The sequence below is a fragment of the Bactrocera neohumeralis genome, chromosome 4 (genome assembly GCF_024586455.1).
Source record: "Bactrocera neohumeralis isolate Rockhampton chromosome 4, APGP_CSIRO_Bneo_wtdbg2-racon-allhic-juicebox.fasta_v2, whole genome shotgun sequence".
Classification (NCBI taxonomy): Eukaryota; Metazoa; Arthropoda; class Insecta; order Diptera; family Tephritidae; genus Bactrocera; species Bactrocera neohumeralis.
The window spans coordinates 11,096,123-11,119,337 of record NC_065921.1 but is presented as its reverse complement, the minus strand read 5'-3'; the positions used below and the strand labels follow the sequence as shown (position 1 = coordinate 11,119,337).

Here is a 23,215-nt window from a genome sequence, read left to right as displayed (position 1 = left end):
ACAAAAGCTGTCATTTCATCCAGAAAAAACAACGGTTTGGTGGGGTTTGTGGTTCGGTGGAATCATCGCTTCATATTTCTTCAAAAATTATGCCGGTTAGAACATAAGAGTCAATGGCAACTCAATGCAACTGGTCTCAACGAACGAACCATATGACATGTAGCCGCGGACAACATTTGAAAGAGATGATCTTAAAAAAAGGAATACAAAAGAATGGTCTTTCGAAACATTATCGCAACATTCCACATTAAATTTGAAGTTTCTGTGTTTTTTCTTTAAAAATAAACTTAAAAATTTCTAAACGGATCACGCTTTATGACACGGTCAGTATTTTTATACTTGGAACAGGGTATTACATATAAAGATTGCCACGAAGTTTGTAATACATGGAAGGAAAGGTGGAGACCTTATAAAATCTGTGCTGATTTGATTTAGATATGCAGTCAGTAGCCATTCGTTTTTAAATTCCGAAATGTTTAGTGTTACCTATACCTATCACTTTCAGTTTATAAGTATTGAAACTGTTATACTCTATTTGCTAATTCACATACTTTTTGCTTTATTTAAACTAATTTACAAATAAGCGAAAACAACATTTAACCTAAATAAAATTACGGTAACTCGTGATATTTTGCTATTACAATGAAAAAACAAAGAAAATATTCGAAAACGGGGCCATCAACACCTCGCTATTAATTCACTTTACTTCGTTCTGCCCCTCTTGGCACTCGCGTGTTGGCAACTTTTCGCTTAAATGCCACTTATTCGCGCTTCCGTCGCCGCCTTTTGATTGCATTGTATGCAAATTATAAGTTCGGTTAATTGCGTGACTTTTGGCTTTTTGCAAAGAAACTTTTCACCGTAATTTGAGTTTTCTTTTAGGCGCCTTAGCACTTCGCTTATTGTTAGCCTCCTTACAGCGGCCAGGCTTCACACTGCACACACACATGCGCGCGCATACTTGTCCGCCTTGCTGTTGCAGCAATTTGCAAATTTTCAATTTGTCCATTGCTCCTTCCCGGACGCGCTAAAATAGTCGCAGTGCTGCGCGTTGGCTGGCAAAGACACGACACGCTTTGCCGCATGCCACATGCCACAGCGAAAGTTGCCGCCTTTTGCCATTAAAAGCATACCAAATAGCGCAGCAGTGCAAACGTAAAATGAGCTAAAATCGAAAAGCGAAATGGCAAACAGAAATTTACAATAAAATCAAAGAGGAACGTTGAAGCGATTATAACAAAAACAATGTCGCGGCCAAGAGCGTCGCGTGTCTTACATGCGAAATGCCGAAATTCCATTTGCTCGGCAAATAAACAAGTTTGCTCGTGTGTATATAAAACTAAGTGTTTTGTATGTGTGTATGGGCGTGTGTGCGTGTGTGCATGTTGGTAAGTGGCTTTGTGTGCCTTTGAATTTGCGAATTTGTGTTTGTGCAAGTTCAAATTTGTGCTGAGTTCAAAGTGCAAATATTTGCTGCAACTTTGATTGCAACCGACTGCGGCAAATTGTTGACATTTTCCCATATTTCACTTGCCACACACATTTTGCGCGCAATTGTGCAATGCCGTGCAATCGTTTTGCGGTTTCGAATTCTCGCTGTTCACTTTTGTATGCTTAAGTTCGACTTTTTGTCTCGTGGACTTGTGTATTTGTTGTTTTTGTTTGCGTTTGTTATTGTATTTGTTATTGTATTTGTAACTTGCAGCTCTTCCGCACAAATTTTACAAAAAAAAATGTTTTTATTTGCTATTTGCTGTTTGCTTTGATGCAAATGTGTGATAAAGCTTGCATACTGATGCGTTTTGTAGCATGCTTTTGGGGGCTGTGTACTGGATATTTGTGTATGACTAAATTTTTAAGGCAAAAATAATCAGCAGTGTAAAATTTTTTCGATTTTTCGGATTAAAGCAGCTTTTAATTTTACTTCTTTCTGTTTATGGATTCTATATATTTTCTGTTTATTTATATACCCGTCGGCTGAAATTCAATACGTTAATGTCTGCATCAACCGATTCGATTGTTTCTAACTTTGGTGATTGTTTGAAATTGCAGCGTAGTCATGTTTAGTGCTATAATACTCAACTGCACTGATTTTATAGACTTTGAATGAGATTTCTTTTAATGAAAAGATATTTGAAGTCCAAGCGACAAATATCACCAGTCATTGATTTTGATGAGTGCTCAATAGAAAAACCTACAAGATCTTACCGGAGACTTAAATCTGGTACCACGGGGAGCAGTTAGCCCTCAGAGTTCGCTCTAATCTGCTCTGTCGTTTTGGCTCTTTGGAGAAATTCGTGGTGGCTGCGGTTTAAATCTAAAGGCAGGTAGAATTTAAAAATAAGTTCAGTGTGGAGTCGAACTGCGGCCGTGTGCGGGACCCACAGCACGGCAGAGGTTTTAGGTCCCTTAGCCGGACAAAAACATAGCGACAGTAGATGTTCGCTTATGAGTTCAATATTTTACAGCAAGGATTACCGAAACGGAAAATCGTAAATATAATATTTTAGATCAACATCCATAATCAATCAATTGGAGACTCTTGGTCGTTGACTAGCACGATAACTTCGGTGATATGCACATTGGGCCGTGTGCAAATTTCAATTTATAATTGGGATTTTTTGCCTATGTGATATGCTATCTCTAACTCATTCACTCAGCGTGATTCTTCAGAAAGAATCGATCGATCTGGCAAAGGCATCAACTATGATAGATACGCTGCTTGTAACGTTCCGAAATCGAGACAAAAAGCTGAGGAACATTCTCGATTCATTTATTTAAACACGAAGTACTGAAAGTTGACGAAGAAAAATCAAGAATCTGCGGTCGAAAAACAAAACGCGAAAATTTTTGCGTGAGAACATGCGACTAATACTACAAGGTCTCAGTGTAGGTATATTGAATGAATTTCAACTGAGTTTGCTGCTGCTAGAAAAACTATGTGCTTTAAAAACCAACGAAATAGAAAATCTTTTGTCTGCTTAATAGATAGATTCAAAGACTTTTTGGATAATAGCAACCTCGTGCGACGTTTCAAGCTCAAAGGGGAACTTGATCCCTGGCAGTGCCTTTGGGGGCAGAAGCAAAAGTCAAAAGACGACAAATTATGGACTACTGTAATGAAAACGTTGCAGAACTGCGTTGTAAGTCCATACCCCATAATTCATAGTTTTCTTCGTATATTCTGCACACTTCGAATGTGAGCTCTGAACGCTCTTTTTCGACACTTCGCCGCATGAAAACGTGGCTAAGGACGAATATGCTTCAAGATAGATTGGTCGACCTGGCATTGCTGCCTACGTATCATGAAATTGAAGTCACTGCAGAAGAAGTTCTAGAAATATTCTCAAATATTTTTCACATTCTTTGGTTTCGTGAAATTTTTCTATTCAATACACGAACTGCCTACAGTATTAAACATTGCAATAAAGTACGTAACCCGTACGTCGACGATTTATAATTTTTTTTTTTTCAATTTAGTAGGACTTGATATTAGAAGGTGGATTTCAAATTATGACATTAAATTGTATAAAGACTTGTATATTTAATATAATAATCTTCATGTTTCAAGTAAATGTTTATTTCCCCCTCAAGAACTATTTCTGGACCCACCCCAATATGAAGTGATTATGTTTGGAATGAGGGTTTCCAAAAGAATGTCTAACTAACTCAATCGTTAAGTGAATGTCCAACAATGAAAAGCGCAGCTGGTATCACTCTGTATCTAGATTAATTATTCCAAACCAACTGCGAACTGTGAGCAGATTTCAGATAGAAAATTTTACTATTTTATCTTTTTGATAGAAAAATATAAGAAACATTGTATTAAATTCTGCTATTAAATTAAATTAAATTAATTAGGACGTTGATTCACAAGCGGATTGCTTAAGTGTATATTTTTTGGACTTGCTACAGTATCAATTAAATTGTCTAGTAAAAGATTTTGCTTTGCAGGCATTAAGTTGACCTTTAAAGCAACAACAAAGCCAAAGGCAGTCGCTTGTACTGCTGCAATTTTACACCTGTTGTTTGCATGTGTGTGTGTGTGTAAAAAGCAATTAAGTGAAACAATCAAATGTTTATGCAACAGTTGAGGGGGTGTTTACACGCTTAGAACTAGAACTTATGCATATAGCCTTAAGTCTACATAAAGATGGCATAATATTTAGTGGATAAAACTATTAAGTATATTAGAAATTGAAAACATAATTTAAATATTTAAAAATAAATATGCACATTGACGAATTTTAGTCGAAAAATGTTCAATATACATATTTTACAGATATTTTTTGAAAACTAAAAAATCTTATTAGATTGAAAACCATCGGAAATGAAAGATAAAATAACAAAAATTAGGGGAAAAAAACATTTCTCATTTAATAGTTTAAATTTCGAAAAAGTACTTTCGTCAGACTCACCCTAATGCGCGCATATGGTCCATTGTGTAATTCGACTCTTTAAAGCCGATAGCTGGCAGCTGCTGTTTAAACAAGCGTGAAATGAATCGCAAATCTTTACACAAATACATACAAACCGATTCGTTGTGACTGCATGAAACTACAGAATATATTTACCTGCATGTGTATATACATGTACATACACACCACACACATACCAGCACATATAAGTTTATTGGAGTACCCGGCTTAAGCCCTTGGCGCTTTAATCGCATTTTGCGCGCCGAAAAGTAAACAGTATAAACTAAAACGCTTGCAGCGACGATAATGCGCAGCGATTTGAGTATTAAACGCCGACGGCGTTGCAACACTACTCACTCTGGGGTTGTATGGCGCTCAAGCCTGCCCATTTAAATTTCCGTTGCAGGAATTGAATTAATTTCAAATGAAATCCCACTTGCATGTGTGGCACATCGGTTGAAGTGTCAAAAGAATATGACCGCAAGTGATTTGTATGATTTATGTGTTGGAAAATAATTAGAAAGCGTATATTTTGCCGATTTGCATGCGCGTGAAGTTGAAAAGCAGTTTCAATTAAATAAGGAACTTTTTTAATGATAAATATTTCTGATTTATGATTAACTAACGGTGGTTAAAATTCAATTTACTGGTTTTATGGCAAAATTAAATAAATTTAATTTTAATTTATTTTAGCACATAATAGAAAGAAAGTTAATTAAGATATGTTGTAATGAAATAACCATACTATCAATGATGCGATGTGAACACCGCCCTCTTTATCTCAATAAAAGCTTAGATATATTTTAACTTACACATATTATATAGAATGGTTTATTTATTTTATTGTTTATTAAGACTTGAGAAGTCATAAAATACTGTTAACAACCGTTGACGTGATGTGATGCCTTGTAATTAATGCAACTGATTATGTAATTCAGCTTGATTTGATGCGATTTGATTTCATATAAATATACTGTACTTCTGTATACATTTACAAATCACTTGTTCTTGTTGCGTCCAGATGATACTATTGATTGTAACATTAAAAATGATGTGTACTGTTAAATATTAATTCCATGTGATATCATATTAAGAAGAGTTGACAAACATGATAAATCGGTAATAATAATAAATGCGGTGTAAAGTCATATGATATAATAGTGCGAAGTGATACCATGTGTTGTATATACATAGGTGATGTGATATTCCAATAGAGGTAAGATAATATAATATTGCTCATTTTGATAATCCAACGGAAAGCCATGTGGTATAATAACGCGACTTGATATGTGATGTGATTATATCATGTAATATGTAAAAAATAGTTGTGACCTGACTGTGATGTCATGATTTCGTGTGATATTGTGATGACGTGATGAAAAATAGTTGTGACCTGACTGTTATGTTGTTTTCATGTGATGTCATGATATCGTGTGATATTGTGATGACGTGATGAAAAATAGTTGTGACCTGACTGTGATGTTGTTTTCATGTGATGTCATGATTTCGTGTGATATTGTGATGACGTGATGAAAAATAGTTCTGACCTGACTGTGATGTTGTTTTCATGTGATGTCATGACGTAATGTGATTATGAATTTGAAAAAAAAATGCGTTGTGAACTGAGGAGTTAGTATAATGTGATGAAAGTTATATGTATCACGTGATATCGAGAGCTGATGTAATGTGTTTATTTTGAAAAGAGTTGTACTTTGAACAGAATAGTTGCTATGATGTGATGTGTGACAGAAAATTTAAGCTTTGCACTGCGATCTATGAACTATTGTGTCCTCTCCTATGTATATCATACATGGTCACAAAGGTCCAGCATTCTTAACAATTCCAGGAACTTTGCTGGGCATGAGTGAGGTGATGTGATCCCTGTCCACTTAGATGAAAACTAGGGCCTTGAGCCTGCTTCTACAAATTGCTGGGCAATCTAGAATCAGGTGTTCTGGAGTTTTCTGTTCAATGTCGTAAAGCCGGCAGTTTGCGCAAGAGACTATGCCCATGTTGGACAAGTGCTTCCTGCACCTGCAGTGCTCTGTATAGACCGCGACAAGGAGACGACATTTGTTTCGAGGAAGATTGATAATTTCTTTAAACATTGCAAGGTTGTACACTCCCAGTAGTAACTTGGCGGATTCCTGCAGCCTGCTGACAGTACCTCTTTATGCCCCGAAACACACGATTGCAAACTGAAAGGAAATAGGATTTATGATAGTGGTATACAGCCATGGGATGATACCTGGCTTGCAGCCACAGGATTTAGCAGTTAGGCGTCTGCATATTATGAGTCCCTTCGTGGCTTTGGACACTGTTAATACCACGTGCCTATTCCAATGTATTGTTGAGCATAATGTGAGGCCAAGGAATTTGATCTCTTCAGACGCCTCCAATTCTCTTTCACCGAGTGTTTGGGGCCTCAAGCCCGAAAGAGATCTTCGCTTTGTAAAAGAGACAACGGTTTTTTTTTGATGTGATGATTGTGAGGTTATATGTATCATGTGCGGGCATGGTACAAAGTGTTATGGTAGTCTATGACAGAATACCTTAAGTAAGTTGTTTGAGCTGTGGTAAAGCCAAATGATATTAATGTAAGGAAGTCATGATATGGTGTGACGTTATGCTGAAATAGTGTCATTTGATAATTTGGAATTGGTGAAATTGGTGATGTTATTTGCAGTGAAGTCTTAGTATGATATTTATAATGTAAAGGACTGACATGTTATGATGTGTTATAAAATGATCTAATAAAAGTTAAGTGTTGACTTGATAGTGTGATGTGCTGTGATATGGCATATGGTGTTATGTTTTCAGTGACATTTAATTGTGATGTGATGAAGTGTTTTGCGTTTAAGAAATGCCATGTGATGTGATCATGGAATGATTATACAAATTGGTTTGATAAAATATGTTATGAAGAAAAAATTTATATAAATACGCCGCTCTTGAGACCACTGTAGATTAAGCAGGATTTTTGAACAAAAGCGTTATTACAAACTTCGTTGCTTTATGCAACAAGGTACTACATATCTCTTTCATCGCAAAGTGCTTCTGGTTTAGATAATGCAAGCATTGACTACCGGTTTCACGGATTTTAGAAAAAATAGTCAGATAGTATTGGGTAAAGATAAAGTCAACTTGCTTTGTCAACTCAATGTAGCCATTGCACAGACGAACATAACAGTAAACTAACGGACTAGAAACGGCAATTATGTATGTATAGTTTTACTCAATTGGCATTATCTACTTCTTATCGCTGCCTTCGTGGACGATTATCTCTTGCAAAGTAATTAAATTGTAACATTTAAAAATTTACAATAAAATTTATGAGCTTTTCAATGGAATTCGAAATAGTGCTAATAGGACAACAAAGGCAACAATATTGATGAGTATTTCCGTAGTACAATGTGCCATATGATAAACTGTCCAACTGCAGTTAATGCAGGAAAACGATTTTTTCTTAATCGCTTTTATTGGTATCGTAAAAAGAAAAAACTTTGCACTGCAAAAACGCGATATTACTTATAAAACTAAACTGTATTCGTGCAACGACAATAGTTTCACGTAAACCACGTCCGATAGTGCGTTGCCTTAAGCGTTTGCGGCCTTTCTAACAACCTTTTCTGAGTGCAAAAAAACAGTGAGTGCAATGCAAATATTGCAAATACTGGCAGTCTGTCTCCTAGCGAGCACCTCCTTGTGTGTTCCAAGCGATAAACTGCTGCGCAGCACCGAAATCAAACTGCTGGAGTTAATGGTGGATACACGCGCTGAGCAACGCGACAATCCGGAACAAAGTCTGGCTTGTTTCGAATACTATCTAAAGGTGTTCGAGGAGCTGAACGAGGAGTATCGGGAAAGCTATGCGGCATGCTTGGCTACAGCATCGGATAAACGCGACCAGATAGATGAGAACGCACAGCCTGAGCGCGATGCTATTGAGGAGTCGGCGCTCTCCACGTGCACGGCACTGAAGGAATGCGCGCTACTAGCCGATTCAGTGCTGTACTTCAATTGCTTTGCGATTAGCGTAAGTAGTGCAAGTGAATCCATTTAAAATGAATGAATGTGTGCAGACAGTGTTGTAATTTTTTCTTCTTCTATGTGTAGGGCAAGCAAGGCACGGAAAGTATGTACAAAATTTCCGCGGATGCCAGTGAGACGCTGGCAGAAGTAAGCGAACAATACCGTTTGATCGAAACTGAAGAGCATCGTTGTACAAATGCCACAGGTCGCGTCTATGTGGAAAAATCTCATCAGGCTAGTGAGGATTTGTCGAGCTGTCTTCGTGGCGAAACAACTGTGCCCTCAACAACGGGTACTCCATCGACGCCGCCCAGCGAAGACTCCAGCACAACTGCAGCGAGCATAAATTGGAAAAGTGACCATAGTTATGATGATCAATTTCTGCCTGCTGTAGATTCACATGATGTGAGGAGTTATCGCAAGTCAAACGGGATATAAATAGTGGAAAAAATATAAATCAATTTACTAAAATTTTATGAAGTTTTCATTTCTCAAATTAGTTGCTGAAAGAAAGGAAAGAAATTACGTATTAAAAGTATATTTTGTATATGACGGGTTTTTCAATAAGAGCGCTACAATGAAATTTGCCATGCCATTATGTATGGAACTCGATTTCTTTTGGTGGCCACCACGAGCAAGCTTGCAGAAGTCCAGACGCTGAACCAAATTTCACGTTCGTACGAAGTTCATCAACCGTCGCTGGCTTGTTGGTATCGACCATTGATTTGATGTAACTCCTCAGATCTAACGGCGTCAAATCGCACAACCGAGGCGGCCAAGTGCCGGTCTTGATCATCACGGAAGAAATACGGCCCAATGACGCTACCGGCCCATAAACCGCACCAAACCGTAATTTTTTGGGATGCAATGGTAACTGATGGAGTACGTATGGATTGCTGCTTGACCAATAACGCATAATGAGCCTCATCGCTGAAGACGATTTTTCGATGAAAATCCCGATCATTTTCAAGTTGTTGCTCAGCCCAATTCGCGAACATACGACGATTCTGGTAGTCAAGCGGCTTAAGGTCTTGCGTAAATTTGATCTTGTAAGTATGTAGGTCAAGATCTTTTCGCGAAATTCGCCATAACGATGTCACAGAGATGCCCAACGCTCGAGAACGACGTGCTAGAAACTGATTTGGGTTTTCCTCAATTAATGAGCCAGCAGTAGCAATATTCTCAACACTGCGGGTACTGCTTTGTCTCATTGGCACGGAAACATTTTTTACTGTGCCTGTGGATTAAAATTTTTTAGACGCTCAATTGTTGATCTGACAGGATGATTTTGACGAAAATAAATTGGACGTAGCGCTCTTAAAGTTGAAGCCACTGACTCCGAATTTCGGTAGTAATATTAATAGCTTCGACTCGTTGTTGGGTTGTATGTCTTTCCATGATAAAATAACAAACCTTCGTTTGCTGTTCCTATTGGTCTACTTTTGTAGCGTCTCTATTGATAACCCTGTTATTATATGTAGAAGATAGCATTGATTAGTTTTCACGAGAAGTAATTTGAAATACATTTTAGTGTATGTCAATTCGAAGTCAAAAACTCGCTGAATTCTCGCGTATAGAAGGAAATAATGCAGGAGATCAACAAGTTACAAAGAAGGTGGTCAAAAGAGCACTGAAGGAAGGAAAATGTGCTGGCTTCATAAAATTATATTAATTCGAACAGAATACACTCCGGAAAGGTTCAAAAAAGTCTCTCCAAAGAAAAATTAGGACCATGTTTGGTAGTCTATATTGCTTTCTTCAGACTGAGGCGCCTGATGTGTATAATTTGCATCCGGTATACTAAAGATTGTCGGTTCTACTTTGCTTCGGTGACCACTCCTTACTTCTACTATGACAAGTACGCTGTTAGGCTTCCATAATAGGCTGATGTGACCTTAGGTGAGTGCGTATTAGAAAAAAATATATTGTAGTGCAATATTGATTTCTTATTTAAGGTCTCTAGTTGGGATTTTCGTATACTGTGAATTGGAAAGCGCTGTCTTATGTCACTAAATATATTATACATTGATTTTTACGGGGTATATTATGTTTCTTACGAAATTTGTGACAGCTATAAAGAAACGTTGGTGACACTATAAAATAATATATACGTAAATGGTCAGCGGCTTTTTCATTTGACTAGATATGTTCACGAAATTTGACATGAGATGTTGCTTAAGACATTAGTGCAATCTTCAAAGAAATCAGATCGAACCCGATAGCACATATGTAGCTGCTTTACAAACTAACTGTTCAAAATCAAGTTCTTGTAAGGAATCTTTTTCAATTTGTGAAGGATCTAACCGAACTAAATGTTCTTTCTTGTTTTTCTGCCTCTTTTCGATGCTTTCGTTGTCATTGTTTTCATATAGACGCTAGAGCAGTCTCTCGCCCTCACAGCTAAGGAAAATATAATAAGTTAGGAAAATTATGCAAAAGAGTAATCTAATTTGAATGAGCAATCTTTTGTGGTGAACCAATAAGCTGTACAAACCATAGGACGAGATAAATGAAGACTAAAAACGAGCGGCTGAGCAGAGTATATCTTATCTTCAAAATACTTGCAGGCTTTAAAAATATTCAATGTAATAACAGATAATATAAGAACAGGGAAGTAAACGATTTCCTTCACTCTTTAAAGTCAAGCAAAAAATAACTTGGATTTATTTATTATTTTGATGTAAGAAAGTTACTTCAAAAGTCGGCGTCGCAGCTACTGACATACAAAAGAGTAAATTCTCAGTGAATTTTAGATCGGACGCTGCTACTATTAAATAGTTTTCACTAACAATTCTTCAACGGAGATAAAAAATTTACAGCATTGCAATATCTAACATATTTCATATATGTGAAAGGCATATAGTACGTATAATAACAACAAAAACAACTAAGGCATATAAAAAATTACAGAGCATTGCTGTGAAACAACTCACCTTATGTTCACTTTAATTTCTTGGAATGCACGCAAATGCGTTTGAGTGACACCTGCGTTGTTGAACAAACACACACATCCACACAAGCTTGAATGCGCGCACTTGAACACACTGACATACATATGCAAATTTACATTTTTCAGTTTCATAGCTGCGAGCTGTGCGTATATTTTCTTTGTAGAAGTTGAAAAAGAAACAAAAACAACAACTACACTAATACTCAGTCACACAAAGACACACACATATACTCATATCCGTCAACAATCTAAACAACTTCGCCACCAAAGGCATTTTTTCCACACTTTTCTTCCTTTCTCTCTTTGCCCTTCTTTGTGTTTGTGTGACAGGTGCGTGCAACACTTGTCAGGCGGAGGTGTGTTTTTGAGCAAACAAATCTTTGTGCGCATTTTTTTTGCCGCACATAATTTTGCAACGGTGTCTGTTACAGCCGCCGCCTGACATATGCCTTCAACCGCCAGCGGCCATTGCATGACAATCACAGCGATCCTTCTGCCATTCTCCACCAGGAATTCTAGTGGCACCGCCGGCTTGTTGTTGCTTTCTGAGTCGTGCGTGTAAAGTGTGTCTTGTTCACAACTACATTAAACACTTTTTCTTGTTGCACCGCCACACCGACAATGAGCGACAAGTCACACTCTGCCATTCGGCGCTTTTATGCAACGCTTGCGCGACTTTTTCAAGTTGCATATTCCATTTTCTATTCACAGTTGTTTTTTGCTTAGGAAATTTAAACTTCATATTTGCATTCGTGTGCAGCGTTGCTTTCTTATGCATGCATTTGCTAAGCTTCCTCGTCTTGTGTCTTTTCGTGTGCTTGTTGTTTCTGTTTTTTTTTTTACTTTTTGTTGACTTTCTCTGTGCGCATATAATGGAAAATTGATGGCGCCATCGTCATTGTCATCATCATCACCATCAAATTCATGGTCTTCGTAAAGCTTCGACATATTAAAATTTGTCAATCTGCCAGCGGCGCTCAGGCGCATGCGCGCTGAGAGTAAACGAGTTTCGAGTTTTTGTTTTTTTTCTTCTGAGAATTGATGGCTTTTATCACAACGTTTTCATCTGAAACGCTTGTTATACGCAATACGTTAGTGATTGACTGAAAGCCAGATTCCAATTGAAGTGAAACGCTTTTGCCTCGTTGAAGCGAACTCTCAAGGACTTTGCTAGGCCTGATCTCGACTGTGCGTTTCTGCGTATTTGTGATGCATGAAACGCTCATTGTCTTTGCTATGAAATGTCGCTTAAAATTTGAGCGAGTGTAGAAGTGAATGCGGAAAACAAAAGAACATTTCAGCGTCAGAAAAAATACCATTTAATTAGAATTGACCCAGACTGGTCCATTATACAACGTTTCTTATTTTCGTGTGAAGTTTTTTCTCCATATGCAAATTAGTGTGAGTTTGGCAGCTGTTTGTTTGCAACGCGAAAGGTTTATCTGGTAATTTTCAATGGAATCACGGCGAGAGCATCGTTGAAAACGGTGCAAAAGTTTTTTGATATGTCCATTTTATAATTACGTCAGTATTTGAGTGACGTAAGGCGTTCAGAAAGAAACGAAATCGAAAAGAGCAAACTAATGGCCCGCTATTGTTAACTCGGCTATAGCCGCGTAGCGGTGTTTACGCCAGGAAAGAAGAAGAAGAAAACATTCAGAAAGTGGCGAGAAGTCGTACCTCCCTTAAAGATGATAAAATCAAAAAGTTAAGGAAAGAGTGCATGAAAATTTTGTTAGCATTTGAGAGATAGCAGACGATCTTAATAAATTTCATGGAACGACTCAACACTTTTTAGTTCATTTGAAGCGTGTCAATACCAGACTCGTAACAGCAAAAATTCACTAAAAGCACTGAAGGCAATCCCAAAACCTTTATGTCAGTCCGTGTCAAATTTGATCAGATGTTACAAATGAAGAGAGCGATTGCCGATTCCTTTGATATACTGTTAGGAAGATCTTCTGAATGCTCCTTAAGAGCTCTCAAAAAATATGGGAACTGCTAGCAGCATAAGATCACATCTCATACCTTATACTACATCAACATCAACTTAGAAGTGTTGCCATCTCATCTCGAAAATATTATTAAAAATTTATAAATTAAAACAAGATTCGGTGAAAATAATGCTTATTACTTACCTTTATAGTAATACTACATTCTTATCGAAATAGGCAATAAACCCGCCCCACCCGTGCTAGCTGCGCTTATGTTTCTGATTGCGTTTTACTATCGGAATTTTATAGAAAATTCCTATGTATAAAAATTGGTCAACGAGTGGGGCATCGCGATATTTTAAAAGGAATTCCATATCACAATGAGCCGTTTGGAACGGAAATAAAATGTAATATGCTCAGTGCGTGGGCTTGGCACTGTTTCGAAATCGGACTACCCAATTTAGGAGCACTTACAGTATGTCCTTCAAACAAAATCTATTGTTCTCTTCATAATCCTATAGATTATACCTGTACCCTTAAAAATAACATCGAAACTAATCTGAACTATTAGTATATCAAATGAGTTTGACTCAAAAGTACATTTTTCGAATTGGTTGTAGTGTATACTCGGCGACAATTGGTCCGGTCACTATCCAATTTTATGTATGTTCCACCTACCAGATTTTTGATCTGAGTAAAGATCGAATTTTGATAGTCTAAATGCTATTAAAACTCTGGTAAAATTCACCTTTTTTAATGCCGTCATTGTCTATTTTTTTACCGTAGGTTATTGCACGTACAATGTTTTATAGCAAGAAATTGTATACTCTTATAACATGTTGCTATGCAATAAGATAAGATATAGCATATTTGGCAAAGAGGACTGCAGTATCAAAGGGTGCTTGTGGGCTGACATTTTTTTAAAGTGGGCGTGGTCCCGCTCTTCTGATAAGTTTAACGAACATATCTTTTAGACTACCACAGCTACAATTGCCAAACTCACTGAGAATAATTTTTACTAATTTTTACCGTCAGTGTGAAAATGGAAAAAATCGGATACTAAACTCACTCATTACCGATATAACGGTTCTGTTGAAAACTACGAAAAGCGCGAAAGATCAATAACTAAATACGCCATCGACATGAGACATTAAATTTTACCCCCAAAATGTTATGAGAGACCCTTAATGGAACCGGGGTCAAAATTGGACGACAAGCGTGTATCGCTCACATATCTCAAGACCCACTAGACCGATTTGCCTCACATTTGGTACGTGATAGTCCCCTGACATTTTTAAATAACAGCGTGAAAATCAGCCAAATTGGATTACAACCACGCCCACTTCACACACCAGGTGTGTTCCTTAAACTAGTTCCACGAAATTTTTTCGTAAGTATTAGTGAAGTTATTGTAGTAAAACTTTGCAACCATTTTGGCTTTGAGTATGGTAACTTTGATCCCAATTTACTGAAATTGGTTTATGAGTATATCTAGATTACATTGCCCAATGTGATAATCTCTGTCCTTAGCTTAACTTTATAATACACCGCAGCGAATTTAATCCATTGTGACAATTTCTCTTATGAGCTCTTAGCTGCTACGACTGTCAGTAATATTTCTGCCAAATGCCAATTATTAGTGTTTAGTATACGTTTGTCTCACTCAAATACATAAATTTTGTTCAGTGATTTTTACGATTTGTGAAGTTATTCCACAAAGAATTCTATTAAATTTTTTGTACGGAATCAAATTTCTTTTGATCAACACGTCAACATGAAGAAATTGGAATTGTTTAAAAAATCACTAAATTTTTTCGAAAAACAGCGTCGCGTTAACGTTCCAGGATTTCATGAATCGTATTATTACTGGGGATAAGTCTTGGATGTAAGTTTACGACTCGGAAACAGACGATCAATCGGCCGAATATTGTGACCAATGTCAGCTGAAGCCGAAAGAACACTTCAAAACATGTCAAAAATCTAGTTATGTTGACAGTTTTCTTCGACTATCAAGGTTTGGTGTACTCCGAATTTCTTTCGACTAGCCAAACTGTCAACAAGGGATACTATTTGAGTATTATGCGTCGTTTACGCGAAGCTATTCATAAAAAGAGGTTTTTGTGCTCGGTAATGCACCGTCGCATACTGCATTGATACTTATTGAGTATTCCGTAAAATTTCCAACCAATGTCCTGGCGCAATCTCCGTATTCGCCTGATTTAGCTAAGCTTGACTTTTTGCCATTCAGCAAACTCAAACGACCGCTCGGGGCAAACTGTTTCGATTCAATTGAGGTTTTTAATAAACTACAATTGAAGCCTTAAACTTGAACCGCTACGCTCATTGAAGGCTTTTCCGGAAATTGACTTTAACAGCTGTTTTGAGAATTGGAAAAAAACTTTTGTACAAGGGTATTGGGACCAAGACTTACTTAAAGGAGGACGACCTAGATTTTGAAGTATAAATTAAGAATTTTGAAATTAAGAGCAAAGTTTTACAATATATGTACAAGTATATCATACTAGTACATGTTAGTAAGAAAATTATGTAACAAAAACTTGAGCAAAGCATATATTAAGATTCGACAAAAAGTTGCTTTCGGCACATAAATTAAAGGGAGTTTCGTATAAATAAAAAAAACATCAAGTACTTAATGTAAAGTAGTTTTAAGTGCATGGCAAACTTTTTTGGTAAAAAAAATTATATACAAAATAATTATTAACTATTCATACAATTCATAATATTTCGTTGAAATGATATTACTTAATTTTTATATTGTTGAAAATAATTACCTAGAAAAAAAAACAAAAGCTGGCAACGCTACAGCAGATAGCCACTTATGTGTGGGCAGGCATGTATTTAATTGCAAATTAACGGTAAGCGCAAAAAGTTTAAACAAATAAACAGTAAAGCTGTTTAAATAAAATACGCATTACAATTACGCGGCAAAAAATATATAACTGAATTAAATTTTAAGTGCGAAAAAAGCAAAAAAAATGGAGTTATGTGTTAAAAAAATTCGTGTAATTTAAGCGTGTAAATATATAATCAGTTTTTTTTTGCAGTTTTGAATACTAAAAATTGCACATATACTTTTTCAGGTATTAAATATTATATTTACTGGCGTGTAAATGTATGTGAGATATTAGCAATTTGTACTTACGAAGCTGTGCGCCAACATGTTGTTAATTACAGCGAGTGGGTTAATTATGCAAACAAACGGTAACTGCAATTAAATGGTTGAGGAAATAAAATGTGAAAATTACAAAAAAAAAAAAATAATAATAATAATATAAATCTTTTTTCAAAGCGGTTGCTCTACTGTTGTTAACACAATTTAGTTTGGATTAAAAATATTTAAAACTGAATTATAGAAATCTGCTTATATAGCAACTATATAACGTAAATATGCATATAAATATATATACAGAGAAGAAAAATCGTTGACCTCGGCTGCACTGAAGCTGTAATACCCCTACAGATGCATTTGTCGTAACATAAAAGGGTATAAACAAGTATTTTTCTAGATTTTGTTCAGTCAGTTTGTATGGTAGCTATATGCTATAGTGAACCGATTGGAAAGATTTATTTAAATATTGTAGTGGTGTCTTAGAAAAAATTGTCTGCCAAATTTCGCTCGTAAACTGAAAAAGTTTTCCATACAAAAACCTGATGTTGATCGGTCAGTTTGTATGATGGTTATATGTTATAGTGAACTGATTGGAGCAATATGTTCGAAAATTGTGGCGTTGTTTTAAAAAAAAGTTTATGCCAAATTTCATGAGGATATTTTGTCAAATAAAAAAGTTTTCCATACAAAAGTTTCATTTTGATCGGCCAATTTGTATGGTAGCTATATGCTATAGCGATCCAATTGAAACAAAATATTCGAAAATTATAAAGGTGCCTTAGAAAAAACTGTCTGCCAAATATCGTAAGGATATCTCGTAAATTGAAAAAGTTTTCCATACAAAAACTTGATTTTGATTAGTCAGTTTGTATGGTAGCTATATGCTATAGTAAACCGATTGAAAAGATATGTTTACAAATTTTAGCGATGTCTTAGAAAAGTTTATCTGCCAAATTTCGTGAGGATATCTTGTCAAATAAAAAAGTTTTCAATACAAAAACTTAATTTTGATAGGTCAGTTTATATGGTAGCTATATGATATAGCAAACCAATTGGAATAATATGTTCAAAAAATTGTAGCGATGTGTTAGAAAAAATTGTCTGCAAAATTTCGTGAGGATATCTGTTGTATAGCAGCAACATGCTCTGCGTGGGATGCCCATTATTTGGGGTATAAATAAAATATAAATATATATGTATACATTTAAAGCATACATTTTGAATAAACTACAATTGTTAGCTAATGTTTTCACCGTTTTTTTTTTTTTTTAGCTTATATCAAACGTTTGCCATTGTTCTTTTACAGCCAATGATAAATGTTGCATGCAACGTACTAAATCGGGGTTGGCTTACATTTTAATTGTGATTTTAAACTTTGACACCAAAAGCGAATGAAACAAAAACAATAAAAAAAGGTTTAATAATTTAAAAAACTAGAAAGTTAGCAATTTATGAGCGCGGGACTCGCAATATGTGTATGTTTGTGAAAGTGTCGGCGCTTATTGCTTCGTTACAGCAACCGACTGGCAAAAGTTAATAACCGTTTGAAATGCCATGTGTAGTCTATGATTTATGTATGCGTATACCGTTACAATGGCACACATTAAAGGGCATGTACACACACACATATATATATGTAGCATAAGCATGTACGTATGCATGATGAGTATATGTGTTTGTTTAAAAAATAGCTGCTGCTGTCGACGCCTCAGCAGCAGGCGTGTTCAGCGTGCGAATTTAATATATATTTTGTTGGATTTTCGCAGCGAATTAATCTGCAGGCGAAATAAACCGCACGCAAAAGTTTTGAATAAAATTCGGCGCAAAAAGTGAGTAAAAAAATAGAAATATGTGGCATAGTGTGTGTGCGTGCGCGCAGGCTTTAGCTGACAATCACGCTTTACCATATAAATTTGTATATAAATATCTAATTATTTCTAGCCGTGAGAGAAGCGTAGCAATTCGTTGGCGTAGCTTTTGCCCACACGAGTTAATTGCTGGCGGTGTTTGAATAAAAAAATAATTTTATTTTAACGGAAATTCAATTAAAATGTATTATTTAAGAATGCTGTTGGCGTGAGCTTACGGAAGAAATACTAAAAAACCGATGTGAGAGCTTGGCATTTGGTGCGAAATAGTTTAATTTTTCAGACTGAAATTATTTTCAACGCTTAAATTTTGCTGAAAATATAAGCTAACAAAGAAACCGGTTACTAAAACGATTTTTTAAAGTTGAAAGACGCATTTCTCCAACGAAGAAGAATCACTAAAGTTGCGTATGCGTCAGAAGACATGTTAGCGCTGGGTTACGGCGCAAGTGCTGCTCGTTTGCTTGTACTTCAGGTATAGTTTGTTCTATTCGCCACTCTTCAACGCAATGAATACCTTCGACAACCACTGTATTCACCAGATTTGTCCCAATGTGATTTTTTCTTGTTCCCCAAACAGAAATTGGCGCTCCGTGGAACCCGTTTTCAGTCCATCGAAGAGATAAAACAAAATTCGCTGAAGGAGCTGTTGGGCATCCCAAAAAGTGCTTATGGAAATTTGCTATCGGACTCAAAAAATCTGGTCTGATCAATCGCCAGAGATTTAGTTATCTTTTTGCCCTCAATAGCCTCTTCCTAGTTGTTAAGCTTTTAACAGGATATTGCCATATTAGAGCCTGCAGTAAAGCTGGGAATCCTATCAGACGCTATCTGCAGAAGCTGTATGGAATAAGATTAGGTAGTCACAACCTAACACTTCCTTCCTGACTGTCCCGAGTTTGGGAGGTCAAGACTTGAAGCGCATACGTTCAGTCATCCCGCCGAACTGCTGGGAATGGAAATTAAACACCTGTGCAAATATGTATTGGCTACAAGCTTTGCTAATTTATAAGCTCGTACACGGAAAGTCTTCTTTCTATGGCTTCACAAAGGACTACATGTAGCAGTCCACGTGCGATCTTTGATCAGCCATCTAACCTAAACCTCAACCTTAAAGCTTCTTCCCCAAAGAGCTGCTTAGGTGTTAAAACCGACCACTCTAGCATATATGTAACTTGGACATGAATTAAACGATCAAAATGAAGTTTCTTTTTGAAAGAGTACCCTCACCATGGCAAATCAAGTGCTAATTGAGCCCGATAGATAACAGGGCTACTCCTACCTACCTACCTACCTTCACCCAATTTGGCACAGATTATTGTTAAAGACAACGCTGCAATCCCAAAACAAATGCTTCACATTGGATCGCAATAGCTTATAGTTGTCATATTAACTGACCAATCAAAATCAAGTATTTGTATGGAAAACTCACACAACTAGTTATACAAGTAGATTATTGGCTAAAGTCACGCTACAATGTGGCAATAAATTGTTCAGATCAGACCATTTTGGCATATGGCTGTAATACAAACTGATCGATCGTAGGTAAGATAGAGGTATTTTATACTTGTTTATGCTATAAGAAATTACGCTGTGAAGGGTATTATATCTTCGGCGCAGATGAAGTTAATTTATTTTGGTTTTTAAATAAATTTTTATTTTTTATTTTATTTTTGTAATTTTTGATTAAAAAGTGATCGATTTTTTTGTCAAGGGTGTCAATAATGCAAATAAATAGTTTAGATATTTATTAAATTTTATTTATTTGAAGTTTTTGTCAATATACACATAATTAAAAAAAAAAATAATTTGAAAATTTATTTCAATTTGGTTTATTTTTAAATATTTACTTAGCAATTGAAACTAATTTATTATGATGCATCAATAAATTTTTAAAAACCTAAACTTTTTGAGTGCGATTATGTTATATTTGCCAATATTATTTGAACTTTTCTATTTAAACACATCAATTGAAATTGCAGAAATATAAAATTAAATATTTTCCAATGATTTCTGTTAAAAATTTCGCCATTAATTACGCACAAGTAGAGCCCACACTTGATTTCTAATTTTTCAAAGCACATGCACAGGCCACAAGGACACCCACTTGATGGAATATGTTGAAAATTATGAATTATGAATGCAAACAACTTCAAAATTGATTTCGAAAACACACAACGCGCGTACAGCACAACTGTAACCGGGTGTAGGGGCAGTGTGTTTGTGTGCCTCAGGCGCGGCGACCGCAGTAAACTAACCTGATCAAGTGGAAAATTGCGCTATTTATTCATTTTCCGCAACAGGTGGCATTCAATTGCAATTTCCACTGTCACATTAGCAATATCGATGCCAATTTTCGCAGCGCGGCGACGGTTTATGACCATCACCTACATATATGTAATTATGATTAGCCGCAACGGTAGCAGGCGATGCGTAAGTCCAACATACGAGCGCACCTACCAATCAGCATGTGTGTGTGCCTTAGTGTGAAAATATGTGAATTATTCTGCATTGAATAAAATAATACACATTTGCAGCAACAAATATGTATGTATGCACACACACACACACACATGCAAGTAGTTATGATAACAAAGCCGAAATTATAATAAAGTGAATTTATAATAATGATTTTTATCAATAAAACGTTTATTTATCACTAAATACTTACGAGGAAATTAATTACGCATACATAGAAATTATTTTTTATCATTTTTCCGCTAGCCTTTCACGCTCATTAGCCGCCTGCGTTGCGTTAAGCGGAAAAGTGTAGCCTACTCACAGGCGCTATCGCTGCTACCGCTACTACCGTTGCCTTGCAGTAGCTGCGGCCGCTGTTATATGACAGGCAAGTGTTGCGTAATACTCGCCGGTGATAAGTCGGCAACAAAAACAACAACAAACGGAGTTGATAAAAATTGTTGAGTTTGAAACTATTCCGCTTGTCATTCCGCAATTAAATGATGCGCTGTGCGTGTAAATAGACGAGTGCGGCAGCAGTCAATAAATTCCAGTTCAAGTTTATTGCCTCGTTATGCAGCTGAATACTCTTAACTTTGAGCCACAGCTGATTTATTACACATTTATTGAGTGAATAGCTTAGCTTACCGACTGTGTGGGCGGCTTGTTTTTGCTGCGCACCAACACATACAGCACTTATATGAGACAAATACGTATGACATGCATGGACTTGGTGTCACATGGAAATTCCACACATCCATACAAAAACAAAAAAAAAAAAGAAAACAAAAACAACACACATATACACTCATATATGAAGAAATATGCAATAGTGTTTGCTAGAATTTTCACTGCCAGTGATGGTCGAATTCATTGCTTTGCTTTTTGTTGTTGTCTATATTTTTTCATTATGCTAATTTGTTAATCTAGCAGTCTGAATGCCGCCTGCGTTATTTACATTTAATTTACTATTGTGTGCCGCGTGAAAAATTTGATAAGCATCGGTAGTAATACTTATTTATGACAATTCATTAACGTAATGTTATTTAATTGAAATTTAGTGTCAGTCAGTTGTGAGAAATGCAAAGCGCTTTTCATTACTCGCGTATTGTGGGCTCTTACGCAAATAAATTTTGTGGAATTTGCCTTTAATACTTGTCAATAATGCGAATTTAGACGGATGTTTCTATGAAATACGGCATTTTGCTAATTCAATATTGTATTTCCGGGAGAGTGTCTCAATAAAGTACTCAATTTTATTTGCCTCCAATAAATGTGTATATAAAGTGCGCGTGGTTAGTTAGTTGACAAAAATTATGCTAATAAAATTGCCATGTTTGTGGTGAACTTTTTATGCCAATAAAATTGCCATGTTTGTGGAGAACATTTTATATTATGGCTAAGTGGAAGATTTTAAGAAGAAATTAAAAAAAATAGTATGAATCTCAAAACGAATGTGTTCCAAACTTGCACAACAATTGTCATATTACCTTTCCCAGGTGCATTTCTTATAGCAAGAAGATTCTGTATGTTTATGTAAATTTTGATAGATTAGTTTGTATGGCAGCTAAGGGCTATAGTCCGAAATAAACAATATATTCGGGGATTGTAGCGCTGCTATGGAAAACAAATAGTGCCAAATTTCGTGAGAATATATTGTAAAATGTAAATGCTTTCCATTCAAGAACTTGAATTGCATCGGTCAGTTTTTATGTCAGCTAAATGCTATAGTGATTCGATATCGGCGATTACAAGTAAGCAGCTTTTTTGGGAGAAAAGAAAGAACGTCCCGTCAGACCGACGTGGCTTAAACGACTCAGCTTGTCATGTTAATCATTCATATACATTGTGACAAAAAAAGTGCTCGGAAAATGAATTTTAAATTCCTCGGGTAAATGATATTTCAAGAAAAGCCTTCGGGGATTCAGTTTTATCAAAAACACTAGCCTACGAGTGGTGGAAAGCCTTCAAAAACAAGAGATCGTTGAAGACATACCTCATTCTGGACGACCTTTGACCTCTTCAACTGATGAAAATATTTAAGAAGTGAAGGGTATGGTGGTTGAAAATCGTGAGGCAAGTATTAGAGAGATTAGCCATCTCGGAGGGATGACATGAGTCGTTCGTTCGTTCGAATGAGTGTGGTGGATATTTTGAGTATACAGGGTTTGTCCGGAAAGTAATAGTAAAATGAGTCGATTTTAACAATTTATTGAACCAATCGCTACAATTTCATCTACAAACTTTCAAAATAGGCTCCTTCTACGTAGATGCAGCGCTGCCTGCGCGATTTCCAAGCATTATCGTCACGGAAGGTATTCTCCGGAATAGCCTTGAGAGACGAGGTGCATGCTACTTGAATCCCCTCTCAAGCTTGTCTTTCATCGGCCTTTTCAGGCAAGGAAAATAAAAAGTCCGGGCCA

The 23,215-nt window shown here is 36.3% G+C and overlaps 2 protein-coding genes across 2 annotated transcripts in view; one reads left to right on the top strand and one right to left on the bottom strand.

The window, feature by feature from the left end:
* Positions 1–20,528, bottom strand: part of LOC126756219 (uncharacterized) — a 107,342-nt gene extending 86,814 nt beyond the window's left edge. Inside the window, exons 1-2 of the mRNA XM_050469115.1 lie at positions 20,440–20,528; positions 16,498–16,560 (exon numbers count right to left, since the gene is read on the bottom strand). Of these exons, the coding sequence (XP_050325072.1) occupies positions 16,498–16,515 (18 nt within the window). The 5' untranslated portion in view covers positions 16,516–16,560; positions 20,440–20,528. The remainder of the gene's footprint in view (positions 1–16,497; positions 16,561–20,439) is intronic.
* Positions 7,985–8,921, top strand: LOC126756220 (uncharacterized). The gene is made up of 2 exons (XM_050469116.1): positions 7,985–8,454; positions 8,535–8,921. The coding sequence occupies exons 1-2, from the start codon at positions 8,074–8,076 to the stop codon at positions 8,886–8,888; spliced, it is 735 nt and encodes a 244-aa protein (XP_050325073.1). The 5' UTR covers positions 7,985–8,073; the 3' UTR covers positions 8,889–8,921.
* Positions 20,529–23,215: the final 2,687 nt, after the last annotated feature.

Excerpts from the sequence above, each read along its gene's own strand:
- LOC126756220 (XM_050469116.1), top strand. The coding sequence starts at position 8,074 with ATGCAAATATTGCAAATACTGGCAGTCTGTCTCCTAGCGAGCACCTCC. Across the intron at positions 8,455-8,534 it reads TCAATTGCTTTGCGATTAGC|GGCAAGCAAGGCACGGAAAG; the intron begins GTAAGTAGTGCA and ends TTCTATGTGTAG.